A 13863-nucleotide genomic window follows, 5' to 3' on the forward strand; every position below is an offset into this window, starting at 1 on the left:
ATTGGTTCCATTTCCATGAGAAACGAAATCATTAAATAGGTGCGTTGTCGCTTTAATATAATATTATCTCATTTAAATAATTGTATTTGTGCAAAATGTTTATCTTTAGTTTACAGGATATGCATAAAGGATAGCTATCTCACTAATATTAAATGAGATATCTATAAGTATATTTAAAAATTTACCGTACCAGTATAAAATTTGTGGTTTTGACATAGTAATGATTAGCAAAAGTAAGATAATTTGATAATCCGAAGGGCTTAGGTGTGCATGTGCGCTAGTTTATTCTGCGTACAGGAAAAACGCGGGCATTTTAAGAACTCCTAGTATTTTGTACTTCTCCAAAACTTATTCTTTGTCCTCAGATTTTTAATTTCGTTAGTAATTTTTTAGAGGATTATATTCAATGTATCAATATCTGCGAGACCGTGTTTTCAATGCAAACTGATGCTATAACATAAAGTAATAAGTGGCACGGTGATTACAAATTACTGCATAAGATTCATCTCATAGAAATACTATTCTATGATCAATAATTCTAATATCATGAATATATTTATTTTTGTCATGTGTTCGATTTTACCGTTTTCTGCATTTCCCTACAAGGTACACTTGTTCTCAAAATGCGCGATTGTTTGTAAAATTAGTTATATCGTATGTATGACATAAATATTTTTTTTAACAGATCTCAATGAATGTATTTTAATGAGCCCTTGCAGCTCACATCAACGTTGCATTAATACAAATGGTTCCTATCGCTGTCAAAACTTGCTACAATGTACGGCGGGCTATAAATCCACTTCAGACGGCACGCAATGTATAGGTAATGTTTTGATAAATGTTTTGGAAAAATTCAAAATTGAGTCCCATTTTTACCCTGTATACGAATAGTGCTACAAAAATAAACCGTAATAACTTTTTTCTGTGTGATTAATCGACTTCCTTTTTTTATTTGGCAGATTATTATTTAATTTTTTTAAAAATGAGTGCTTGAAATACCGGGTTACATAGGGTTTGGATAGTGTAGCAGTACTATGCTTTGCAGTCTGTCATTTCCGTCCACAGGGAATTCAGACGGGATTTTGATGACACTCCCCATGTATATATTGAATATGGAAGTATCGCAAGAAGAGCGTATCATCGAGATCCGTATGTTCGCGATCAAGAAACAATCGCGGCTTCGCGTTTTGACTTATCGGCGCAATTTGGAGTTAGCAAACGGTCATTACAACGGATAAAAGTTCAAATAACAAGCCGGTTAAACCATCTAGAGTTGACTATTCGCAACATTATGGAACAACTGCACATATAGCCAGACCGGTTATTGCGGAGCCCCAACGGAAATTTGAAAACAAATTTAAATCAAGAAACTCCACTTTCCGCTGGCCTCCAAGGTCACCTGATCTGACTGCACCTGACTTTTTTTTATACGGTTTTGTTAAGCAAGAGGTGTAAAAAACAAAACCCAGAAATCTGACTGACTTAAATCGATAATTGAGGCAATCCCGACTTCAACCCTTCAGGCCGCATTGAATAATTTTCTAATAAGGTGTCGCTTATGCGTGGCTGAACGTGAAGGTCATTTACGGTCCATAATTTTTAAAAATAATTATTTATATATAATCAAATACAATTTGCTATACAATAAAAAAAATAAATGTATTGCATAGATTAGAATAAAAAGTTATTACGTTTTTTTTTTTGTAGCACGATTCGTGAGCTACCCTCTATATTTTCTTTTACTCTATTTTATTTATTAATAGATATTGACGAATGCGAAACCGGAGAACATCAGTGTGCTGAGAATCAGATTTGTCGAAACCGCAACGGTGGATATATTTGTTCATGTCCACCGGGGCATCAGCTTTTACGAATGCGCGACGTAAGCCGTTGCATAGACATAAATGAATGTGACCAGGGGCATCCACCGGTTTGTCCCTCAAATGCTCAGTGTCTGAATACCATAGGATCCTATTATTGTGAATGCAAGTCTGGATTCCAAAAAAGCAAAGAGAACGAACACATTTGTTTGGATGTGGATGAGTGCCAGGAAATACCGGGCTTATGTCAACAGAAGTGTGTTAATTATTGGGGAGGTTACCGATGCACTTGTAACCAAGGATTCGAGTTAAGTGCCGACAATCGAACATGCAATGATGTAGACGAATGCGTAGTACATAAGGCGTACAAACTCTGTATGGGCTATTGCAATAATGTTCCCGGATCTTATGAGTGTTCATGTCCGCGCGGATATGCGCTGGCTCTGGACAAAAATACTTGTCGCGATATTGACGAGTGCGCAACCGAAGAATTTTGTACGGGACGTAACGATATATGCACGAATATACATGGTAGTTACAAATGTACCTCCATACATTGCCAGTACGGATATGTCAATGATCCGGATCAGAAAAAGTAAAGCTATAAAAAATATTTTTTTATTTAAAACAATATATTGTATATCAATATATTTTTTTTATGTCAGCCGTTGCCGCTTGACCAGCAATCTCTGTGAGGGCGACGAATGCTTTAGCAAACCATCTGCTTACACTTACAATTTTATTACACTTGTCTCAAAGCTTATGATACCTCCAGAAGGTAGGATCATATTTACTCTTCGTGGACCTCTTTGGTATGATGATATCGACTTTGATTTAAAAATCATAAAAATTCAGGCGGCAGCTAATATTGAAAAAGCGTCGGATAATCACTTTGAGTAAGTTGATCAAAACGTCTTAGGTTCATTCAATACTTTTACATTTTTCTCAAAATTTATAGCACCATCAAGAGCAAACATGAGGTTCACTTACAGTTGAAACGTTCAATGGAAGGTCCGCAGGATATTGAACTGGAACTAAGTATGACGGTTTTCACAAATGGTATGCCGCGGGGAAAGAGCGTTGCCAAAATATTTATTTTAGTGTCACAGTACACCTTTTAAAATTGGCACACAAAACAATGTACTTATAAAAAACGTATATTGCTACTTTTTTGTTTATGATTTAAATTAATTGTTTCAAAATTACCTTGGGAAATTATTGTTGCAATAAATCATGTTTCTGTCTAATATCTTAGTGTAAAACGACTAACCGAATAGTGTTAACACCAACATAGTGCTGCTGCGTTAAATTACAAAAAACACAACTAATTTCGGGTGCAAAGCCTGCAGGTGTTGGCAAAACTTTATATTAAGCAAGTAAGAAAGTTTTAAGTTCGGGTGTAACCGAAAAATTTGTACTCTTGCAACTCGCGAGAATCAAAGCCGGCTAAATACCTTCAGGTGTAGGCAATATTGAAAAATGTAGCGAAAGGGTTCAACTTCAGTGTTCGACGAAATCGTGAATGGCTAAAAATCAAAATTGGTATCATATTAAATTTTTTAGAAGGTCATAGACTTTCTTAGTTTTATTGCTATATATTCAAAGATACACTCTTATTAGAAAAACATGCTCAGTCAATTTCATATAAATTTCTAGCACATTGGTCGATATATGTGGTATAAAGTCAACTGGAAGTTCGAAATTTTTTTTTATTAGATAATGGTATATTATTATCAAAAAAGTATTTTCTCCGAATTTCAATAATGAATCTCTTAGATTGACCGACATTTCCGCCAAAATGCCATACACTCTGGCGTCCACATATATGGCGTCTGGGTTCTTCAAAAGTTATGGTCCGATTTCGACAATCTTATGTCTCTGAAACATTTAGTTATTGATTTATCGCACTTTTAGTAGTTTTGAACAAAACCGTTACATGGGGAGTGAGCGTGGTTAACGTCCAATTTCATCTACCGTGTTTTCACACTGTTGGTAGGGGCTCTTAACTTGGTTATTGCAGCTTTAGTGGTTTAAGATATATGTACATTAAACCTCTTAAAGAGCTTACAGGTGCCCCTTGCTACTGTAATCTATACCAAATTGCAGTTTTATATCTTAACAATGTGCTTAGTTATGGCATTTTATAGAATGGCGTTTTATAGGCGTGGCAGTGGTCCGATTACGCCCATCTACGAAGTCGTCCTTACATTTTTGCCAAGGAACACAAAGTTTCATTACGATATCTATATTTTACTCAAGTTAGAGCACGGACAGGCGGACGGACAACACTCACCTGAATTTCAACTCATATCGTCATCGTAATCATTTATATATACATAACCCTTTATCTAACTCGATTATTTTTAGGTGATACAAATAAGAGTCAGGTGAACAAAACTATTATACTCTGTAGCAACATGTTGCAAGAGCATAAAAATGTTGTGAAAGAATTCAACATTAATTGTTCGACAAAATCGTGAGTGGATTAAAATCAAAGTTGGTATCTTATAAACTTATATCATAGGTCATAGACTCACTTAGTTTTTTTACTATATTTTACTTCGTGTCCAGCTAGAGAATAGGAATTTATTATATAAAGCGTATGAGTTTTGGAGCAAGGTCTTGATCAATTCCGTTTATTCTCAGTGCTAAGAAACATAATTTTAAAGAAAACTTTTCAAACTTCATTTCAATACAATATCACACATTTTGAACAACCTAAACGGTTTAAAGCCAACATTTCTATAAATATATAACTCAATATATACAGTATAAGGCCAACCAGAAGAAATCTTTTTTTAAACCTTTTTTTTGATACAGGCAAATATTATCAGAAAAGGATTATTTTCGAATTTTGATAATGTATCTCACAGATTGACCGATATTTTTAGTAAAATGTTAGCAATAGTCACTATGGTCCATATAATCGGTATCTAGCGGATTGAGCAGTTGTAGTTCGGCTTTGACAATTTTTGATCGTGAAGCACACCTTTTGAATCTTATCCCGGTGTGTACATTGCCGCATTTGGAACGAAGAAATTCAAGAGCTACCATTTCATCCAGAAAAAACAGGGACATTTTCTTTTGGGTCAAAAAGGAGGATCCAAATTCCCCTGTTTCATGTGCATATGAGATAGCCGAGTCAATACAGAAGACTGGACTTAAAAAGTTTGGCCTTTGAGAATGAATTTAGTACCAGGTGGCGTGAATGTGATGAATGCATCTTTAGTAGCCGGATACAGAATTATATTAACCCCTCTTAATATGAAGTTAGGTCTGATAAAACAGTTTCTAAAAGCAAATTGAAACTGGTTTTTAAATAAAAATTCTCAACTTAGCCTTGACAATAAAGTTTTGTTGTAGAACGCGATATTAAAGCCGATCTGGATGTATGGTATTCAACTATGGGGTACGACGTGTGCAATTAATATTGATATAATACTCTAGTCAAAAATCCTTAGAGCTATAACGAGTTCACTATGGCACATTCGAAATAAAAACATTCTCAAAGATCTTGCTATTCCTATGGTAAAAAAAGAAGTAGAGGACAGCAGAAAGAACTATGAACTTAAACTCCGTAACCATCCAAATCCATTAGCTAATGCCTTGCTACAGCCTTGTAATCAAACCCGCTTAAAAAGGAAAGATCTACTAACCTTTTAAAGATTTTATAAGATAAATTCTAGTTTTAATTAGATTTAAGATTTTTACTTGTTGTTAGGCTTTGAGCAAGCAAATTCAATAAATAGAGATATATTAACAAAAAAAGAAAGAAAACAAAACTCTCCAAGGATGGGGAATGTTTTAAATAAATCAGTAAAATAATTCCGAAATTGAGCGCAGAAAATAATAAAGCTGGTATTTTTGACGGTCCTCAAAACAGGTAACTAATAAAGGACCAACATTTTACCGATTGTTGGCTAGATAAGGAGATGTCTGCATTGATTGAACTCATTTGGGTTGTGCAAAATTTCTTAGGAAATAAAAAGTCTCCGGACTACATTCAACACATCGAGCAGCTCATCGTGCACTTCCAGAAACTAGGATGTAATATGAGCATCAAGATGCACTTATTTTTCAGCAATTTAGACCGCTTCCCAGGAAATTTTGGCGACTTAACCGAAGAACAAGGATAACGCTTTAATCCGGATCACACTATGGAAGCGCGATACCAGGGTCGTTGGAATGCTAATATGATGGCTGATTACTGCTGGAGCATTTAAACCAAGACAGATGTTTCGACTCATGTAAGTAAAGCACATAAAAGAAAGTTTTTTTTCTCGTTGAGTAAGAGCAATATAAAAAAACTAGAGCAGCTAGAGAAAAACTGACAACAGTCTTGAAATCGGCGAGGCAAAATCATAAAAAATTGGGCAAGAAACTTCATAAAATGAAACTATGCAGTGTAATCATTCGAAGATAATTCTACTTCAGGCGTAAACTTAACCTTCTTTATCTTTTGGAACCGCGAACGATCAGATAATAATCGATTATTACTAAATGTAAATGCCACTGGAGGTGTGGGATTTGGATTTTCTGATTTTAAAGTATATTTAGGGTTAAAAAAGGAATTTAGAATTGCGTTGTTTGTAAAAGCTTGTTCCATTATAATTATCAATTTTCATTGGTGTTATTTTATTTAAATTAAAATTTTTGATCCCTGTTGACTGATATTAATGCAAAAATGGTCTTCGCCGATGAGACTTAATTGTACGTCAGGGCTGATAGAAAGTCCGTATGTCTAGCGGGGAATAAGTCATCACATAACGGTCTTCGATGATCAGATATGTAGACGCGTAACGCGTTCTCTCTAGCCTGCTCGTTAAAAGCAGCTATGAGCTCATTGTTACCACTATGGGTCATAATTTTATTTATAATGAAATATATAATAACTTGCTGTCTATTCGATTATAGTAATCAGTGATAGACGAATTTTACTGTTTTAAAATACTTAACTCATTATCTTTAACATATTGCTGTCTTTTACCTGAATAAGTCTGTGAATAATTTAAATTTAGAACAGATTTAAAGGATTCTATTTCTACAGATTCGATAATTTTATTTCCATTGCATTATAGTACCCCTCCGAACCCTTCTTTTAGTATTCATAGGGAATTGCGCGGCACTTCGCCAAGCAAGCTGTAAATTGATTAAAAATTGAGATATCTTTATGAAACTTGGTATACATGTTTCTTGGTACCGTAAGACGGTTGGTATTGCACATGGGCGTAATTCTGGTGGTCGTGGTCCCGCCCCCTAATAGGTTTAATGTGCTTATCTCCTAAACCGCTAAAGCTATAATAACTAAATTCGCTGAAATGCTTTTAACACCTCTATCGACAGTGTAAAAATGGGTGAAACCGGGGGACAACCCCGCCCACTCCATATAACGGTACTGATAAAAACTACTAAAAGCGCAATAAATAAAGCAGTAAACACGCCAGAAGCATTAAATTCTATCTCTGGGATGGTATTAGATGACTTTATTGGAACCGACTTCAAAATTAGGCAGTGGGCGTGACACCGCCTACTTTTTGGTAAAAACCCATATATTGGAATCTGCTTAACCAATTTCAACTAAATTCGGTACATAATATTCTTCTTATATTTCTATGTAATAGTGCGAAAATGGGCGAAATCGGATTACAACTATGCCTACTTCCCATATAACACCATTTTAAATTCCATCTGATTCTTTCACTTTCCCTATGCAAATCAAGCAACAATGATTGTATCGGGGTAAAAATTTGCATGAACAATGCGTTTAAAGTGTGCCACCTTGTGACTAAATATTGCCTATAGTTAACTTTTTACCGAAATTATCGCTCAATGTGAAGGATATTTATTTCATATAATAAAATAAATAAATTAAACCTTCCATAATAGTATGTTTTGTGTCAAAACTGGGTTGAATCGGATCAATACTTCCTTTAATATAACATTTTTCCAGGACCTGAAGTAGTTTCCCGGCTTTGATCCTTGCTTACGAGAGTATAAAATGTTCGGTTACACCCGAACTTAGAACTTTCTTACTTCTTTTAATTACGAAATGTGTTTGATTGGGCAAAATTTACTCTTCTAATAAGAAAAACTGAAGAAGACAATAAGTTGATGACTTGCCAGTTTATATCAGATGTAGTCATTTTGATCTAAACGGAAATGCTAAAGAAGACAATAAGTTGATAACTTGCCTGTTCATATCTGATGTAGGTCTATTTTGATCTAAACGGAAATGTAAACAAGCGAAATTGCCGTATATGGAGTAAATCAAATCCAGAAATAATACACGAAACAGAACTTCACCCCGAACGAGTCACTGCATGGTGCTCTTTTTCATCAACTTTACTTCTTTAGAGGAAACGGTGTAACAGTAACTGTCAATGGGCACCGTTATTTAAAGATGTTAAATGAATTTTTTTTACCCAGAACTGCGCCGAAGACCCTTTCATTAGCGTTTGGTCTCAGAAAGATGGAGCAACTGTCCTGAATGCACCAGACTTTTTTTATGAGGTTATGAGGTTATGAGGCCGCAATGAATAACTTTATAATTAGGTGTCGCATATGCGTGTCTGAGCATGGAGGTCATTTACGGTCCATAGTTTTTAAAAATAATTTATTATAAAAAATGAAATGAAATTTGCTATACGCTAACTAGTTAAAAAGAGGACTAAGTTAGTATACATTGTGACCGGAAAGTTTCCAGAAATCGTTCGCGCTGAATATATTTTTTATTAAGTTGGTACCACTGTCCTTAATTCCTATGCCAAAAATGAGCGCGATCTGTCAACCGGTTTGTTTGCAGCAGCTGTTGAAATCAGTCGACCTTTGTATTGTTTTGCGATTTTTACAAAAGTACCTTTAAACCTTTGCATATACGAAGAAAAGTATTTCATTATAAAAATAACTAGCCGGACTAATGCTTGCGATTTTTTCTCAGCTTACTAATGAGATACACGGTTTTTTACCTATTTTTTATAAATAAAAAGTACATTTTTACAAACAATAAATTTTTTTTTTTCAATTTGGAATTAATTGTATTCGTTTATTAATATACATTAGGCTATTTAGTTACTAGTTTATACATTTCGAAGTAGTGTAATTAATTTAACGTTTATAAATTATTTTAGATTTCGAAATGTTTTATATTAGATCCGAAAGACTGCGCTACTGTCGTTGTATAGAATTTTCAATTATGATGTGTTATGAAATATTACCTTACGGTGTAATTAGTGTTTTTGCTAATTTAGTGCGGAATAGAATTATATATTTTTTAATCATTTTCTAACAAATGTTCACATGCGTTGATTAAAATCTGTCCTAATGGTACTTATAATTATTTTTGTTTTCGAAATATTTTATATTGGATCACACCGCGCTACTGTCGCTATACCAAATCTTCAATTCCAGTTTGTCCCAACTGATGGTGCTGAAGTCAAATTTAGAAAAAAATTTGAAACATCGAAACGTTTTTTTATATATTTATAATAAAAAATCGTATGCGTTGTGAAATATTACATTAAGGTATAATTAAGGTATTTGATAAAAAGTGTCTTTCGTATTTTGCGACGTAATTATAATAATCATACATGGCTACGTGAACTAGCCGCAAAAAATTTAGATATTAACGAAATTAATTTCCAAATACATACAACAAACTGTACCTGGTAATGAAATAATATTCAAATATATAATATTGACACTGTTGTTGATCCTGATGAAGTTGTCGAAATTGTGAAACATTTTTTGTGCCACAATTTTGAGTTGAAATTTTCAAGGTGAAGTTGTTCGCCTATACCGTTTAAAATTTCCAATCCGCTTTGCATTTACTATGACCATCAATAAGAAACAAGTTCAAACAATGACAATTTGTGACTTAGATCAAGAAAATCCGTCCTTTTCGCACGGCCACTTATATGTTCCAAGGTTGGAAAACTATCGAAATTGTTTATACATATACATCCCTCAGGGGTTAACCAAAATACATCCAATGGCATAACCATAAATTTTGTAAATTAAAAAAACCAGAAATCTGTTATAAAATAGTTAGAGTTTAAACTTTTACGTGTTTATTAAAAAAAATAAGTTTTTAATTCAAACACGCATCAAATGGTCGAGTTGTGATGAATGTACATATGATGACGTCAGATATTGAAATAACTGTTAAATAAAAATCAAAACGATCCAGATTGTTAGAGTTGAAATATACGAATTAAATACTTGTGTACCATACAGACCAACGTCTGTCGGGTTGGTTGAAAAATACCGGGTATTACGCATAGATGGCGCTAGTTTTATTGAATTCATCTAATTTTCAGTTAGTACTAACATTTAAAAGACAGCTGTTAAATTTCTGACATTCTATTCATTAGTTTGAGAGTTATTGTGCTAAGAGTGACGCTTCTTTTGTTATTTTAAAAACAATGGATGCTAAACAATTTCGTGTTTTAATTTTACACTGCTTCTGGATGATGGAGAGTGGATGCAGCGTTTGCTGACTGTTGACCAAAAACGTGTTCATGATTCTGAGCAGTGTTCGGCCATGTTTAAACGTAACATACCATACGCAGACCTCAAAATGTTCGCCGGTAAGAAATTTCAATTTCGCTCAAATGAAGAGGTTATCACTGAAGCTGAGGCCTATTTTGAGGCAAAAGACAAATTGTTCTACAAAAGTGCTATTGAAATGTTGGAGCGGCGCTGGAAAGATTTTGTTGCTCTTGATGAAGATTATATTGAAGAATAAAGCCAATTTTGAACAAAAAAAACTATGTTTTCTGAGTTAGGTCCGGTCATTTTCAGCCCATGTGTTATAATGTATACTTATCTTTTTTTTGTAAATTGCAAGTGACCATTTTTGTAGAGCAGCAAATGTAGGAAGCAACAAAACGATGAGTTTTCCGATTTATTATGTTTTTTTTATAGAGTTATAAAATTCATTAAAAAAAATTGCCTAGAATATTTTGTAGAGCAATCAATTTCCTACAAAATCTATGAAACAAGATAGTACGTAGAAAACTGTAAGGTGGAGGACCTTCCCGTTACAATCAGGAGCTTATACTTGGAGCTCATTCTTAGAGGTGTCTAAAAATCTATTGTTTAGAGTGCCAAGAAAAAAATATTTATTTACCCTAATATCTATGGTATATATTTCGTAAAGTAAATAGCGGTTCAAACGGAATTATGTAGAAAAATTAGGGACAGTCTAGTTTAAAGATGCAGAATTGATTGACAATTATCTTTCAAAAATTTCTTGATTTTGCACAATATTCTTTGCATGTATGCATGTTTATGTTTGTAACTTGGTGTGTTTGTGATTATTTTGACATTTACTGTCATCATGTGTCAAGAATTTACTGCCTCTGAAATTTCTTTGCCAATTCGAAAATTATTAGTGCGTTAGTAAAAAAATGTGAATTGTATTGAGTTTTTCGAACTGATACTGGCACGTGTGGCCGCCCAGTAACACCAATGGGGTTAACTAAAATAGCGTTCACAGTTATTTACAATCCTACTGTTAGATGATATGAGAAAAAGAGAGCGCATGGCATTGAAACTTTTGTGCTTCATTGCGGAACATTTTCTTCCTATTACTAAAGTAAATGTAGTCGTTATTACTGTAATCAGCCAACAGACCAAAATGTAAGCAACGATGACGGCGAAGTGCGCTCACAATAATGAGGTACTTGTGCTCGTTCTCTTTCGGAAACGTTAACGAAAGCTTTGAAGCAAGGCATGAAAATATTACCAAGCCATTAAAACTTTGTGAAGAATCAAACAGTTCTTATTTTTGGTTACGTTTGAAGCGTACAACTAAAGAAATCAATCAGAAGAGAGTTAGTTATATATATAAAAAAATTTGTTTCTTCATATTTTAATAAATCCATTATAATTAATAATTAGAAAGAGCGAAAACAATTTTTATTAAATATTCAAATTTACTTTTTAGGGTATGTATTCTTCATACATAGCAGTTTAATAGAAAACCTCGATTTGACAATGGTGCTATGTGAAGGAACATAAAGTACGTACGCGCAAACATATATATACACTAACATATGCATTTTGTACATATAATAATCATTAAAAAGGTAAAAGTAAAGGATATACGCAGCGTTAACTTGTGAAAGAAAATAAATAGGTATACGGCGCTCAGGCATAAGAATCTCTCCGATGGGCGCTTATGTCATTGATGAATAATGAGAAAACTAATTTTAGTAGGAAGTAACAACATGTTTACGTACGTGAACGTCAGTGTATTTATGTGTATACATATGTGTTTGTAATGTCCAGACGTTATAATAAATGCACTAATTTGCACGTAGTACGATAATATATTAATTTATAATAAATATAATAAATTTGCACGTGAGTACCATAATACCCATGTTTCCATTGTTTATGCCTGAATGCGTGCGTATACGGGGGTGTGCATAATGACACAACTGCCATAAGCTACGTGAAATGATAACAGTTCTGATTTTATAGTGACATTTTTATAAAGGTTCATGTAAGCAACTATGAAGCAGTGCGCATATGTGACTAAGGATTCTACGAATATTAACGTCTTCTGGCATTCAATTCTTTACTTTCAATAAAAAACGTTGTTGACATACATATTGCATATAATTTTAGGCTCATAGCCGTATTTCTCGTCTAAGAAAGTGCAAAAATGACCGAAAATACTACAGTAAATATATTAAGGCAAAACTAATGATTTCAAAACCAAATCAAAAGAACGCATATGTATGCTGTGAACTGAAAGTATAGGGAAAGGTATGTACATAAATCTTTGTGAGTAATATGGTTTGTCAAATTAGCAACATTGTACGTATATGTCTTGTTCGTTATAGTAGGACTTGTCAAGAAAACAATGTTAAAACAAAATATCATAAAACTTTTGAATAAAAATGGTTGCCATTAGTTTGTTAGTTAACTAATTCCATCTTTTGTACTAGCTTATTGTGTATATAGAGCTTCAATAACTTTTTATAAAGCTGCTTTTTAAAGAACGTTTAGAATGTATTTTCGGGCACATTAACGCATGTAACATCAATTATATAACATTTGACTATTGATATTCATATGCACGACTTTAACAACGAATAAGTGTTACTTCTGGATAGTAGCTGGTAACAAGCTTTAAATAGCTCTAAGCAATGTTGATGTGGTGCTTAATACTGACGCCTTTCAAATGAAATAATTTGCAGCAGTCACTTTGATAATTCCATGCGTGGAAGGTTTGAAGAAAGCTAATGTTGACTCTTTCACGTATTTCGTGTAGTATTCAAAATATGTACACGATCTATCTAAATAAGCAGCGCAATTTATAAATGTATTTACAGTGGAATTGAGATTTTAGAGATTTCGACAAGCCTTAGGTATTTAATTAAAGTTTCTTATAGAATGAACGGAAACGTGATTAAGGATCATATAAGGAGTAAAAAAATTATTAATGTTGGTGATGTATTTTTTCAGGGTTGTCTTGGACAATAATCCATGCGAAATTTCATAAATATATCTTGTCAAATAAACAAATTTTCCATACAAAACTTGATTTTATTGTTTGTATGGTAGCTTTATGCTATAGTGGTCCGATTTCGTTAAGATATCTGCCAAATAAAAAAGTTTTCCTTAAAAGAACTTTATTCCGATCGTTTATTTTGTATGGCAGCTATATTCTGCCGATATCGACAGTTCCGACAAATGAGCAGCTTCTTGGGGAAAAAAGAACGTATGAAAAATGTCAGAACGGTATTTCAAAAACTTATCACTCAGTAATATATACAGGCAGACAGACGGACATGGCTAAATCGACTCAATTCCTCACGCTGAAGATTTATATATAATATATATTTCCTCCGACATTTCCTTCTGTATGACAGCTACAAGTATATACTGTAGTAATTCGATCCGAACAATTTGTTCGGAAAGTGTCGCCTTGCCATGGACAATAACCCTTACCAAATTCCATGAAGATATCTTGTCTAATAATAAAGTTTTCCGTACACGGACTTGATCGTACCATATACATTTTAAAGGGTCT

General features: G+C 33.6%; 2 protein-coding genes across 30 annotated transcripts in view; both read left to right on the forward strand.

The window, feature by feature from the left end:
- The window catches only part of LOC106619829 (fibulin-1), a 35200-nt gene extending 32133 nt beyond the window's left edge, over positions 1-3067 (forward strand). For 12 of the 13 annotated variants that reach the window (XM_036367052.2, XM_036367055.2, XM_036367057.2 and 9 more), the window contains 4 exons: positions 686-823; positions 1764-2415; positions 2486-2716; positions 2779-3067. In XM_036367052.2, the coding sequence (XP_036222945.2) occupies positions 686-823; positions 1764-2415; positions 2486-2716; positions 2779-2941 (1184 nt within the window). In that variant the 3' untranslated portion in view covers positions 2942-3067. The remainder of the gene's footprint in view (positions 1-685; positions 824-1763; positions 2416-2485; positions 2717-2778) is intronic. The other variant, XM_070112398.1, reaches the window with a different exon arrangement.
- Positions 3068-11359: 8292 nt separating this feature from the next.
- The window catches only part of Syt7 (Synaptotagmin 7), a 103087-nt gene continuing 100583 nt past the window's right edge, over positions 11360-13863 (forward strand). For 9 of the 17 annotated variants that reach the window (XM_070112405.1, XM_070112408.1, XM_070112409.1 and 6 more), the window contains exons 1-2: positions 11471-11653; positions 11767-11841. The gene's annotated coding sequence lies outside the window, so the exon portion shown is untranslated. The other 8 variants (XM_070112413.1, XM_070112415.1, XM_070112402.1 and 5 more) reach the window with 7 other exon arrangements.

The sequence above is a fragment of the Bactrocera oleae genome, chromosome X (assembly GCF_042242935.1).
Source record: "Bactrocera oleae isolate idBacOlea1 chromosome X, idBacOlea1, whole genome shotgun sequence".
Taxonomy (NCBI): Eukaryota; Metazoa; Arthropoda; class Insecta; order Diptera; family Tephritidae; genus Bactrocera; species Bactrocera oleae.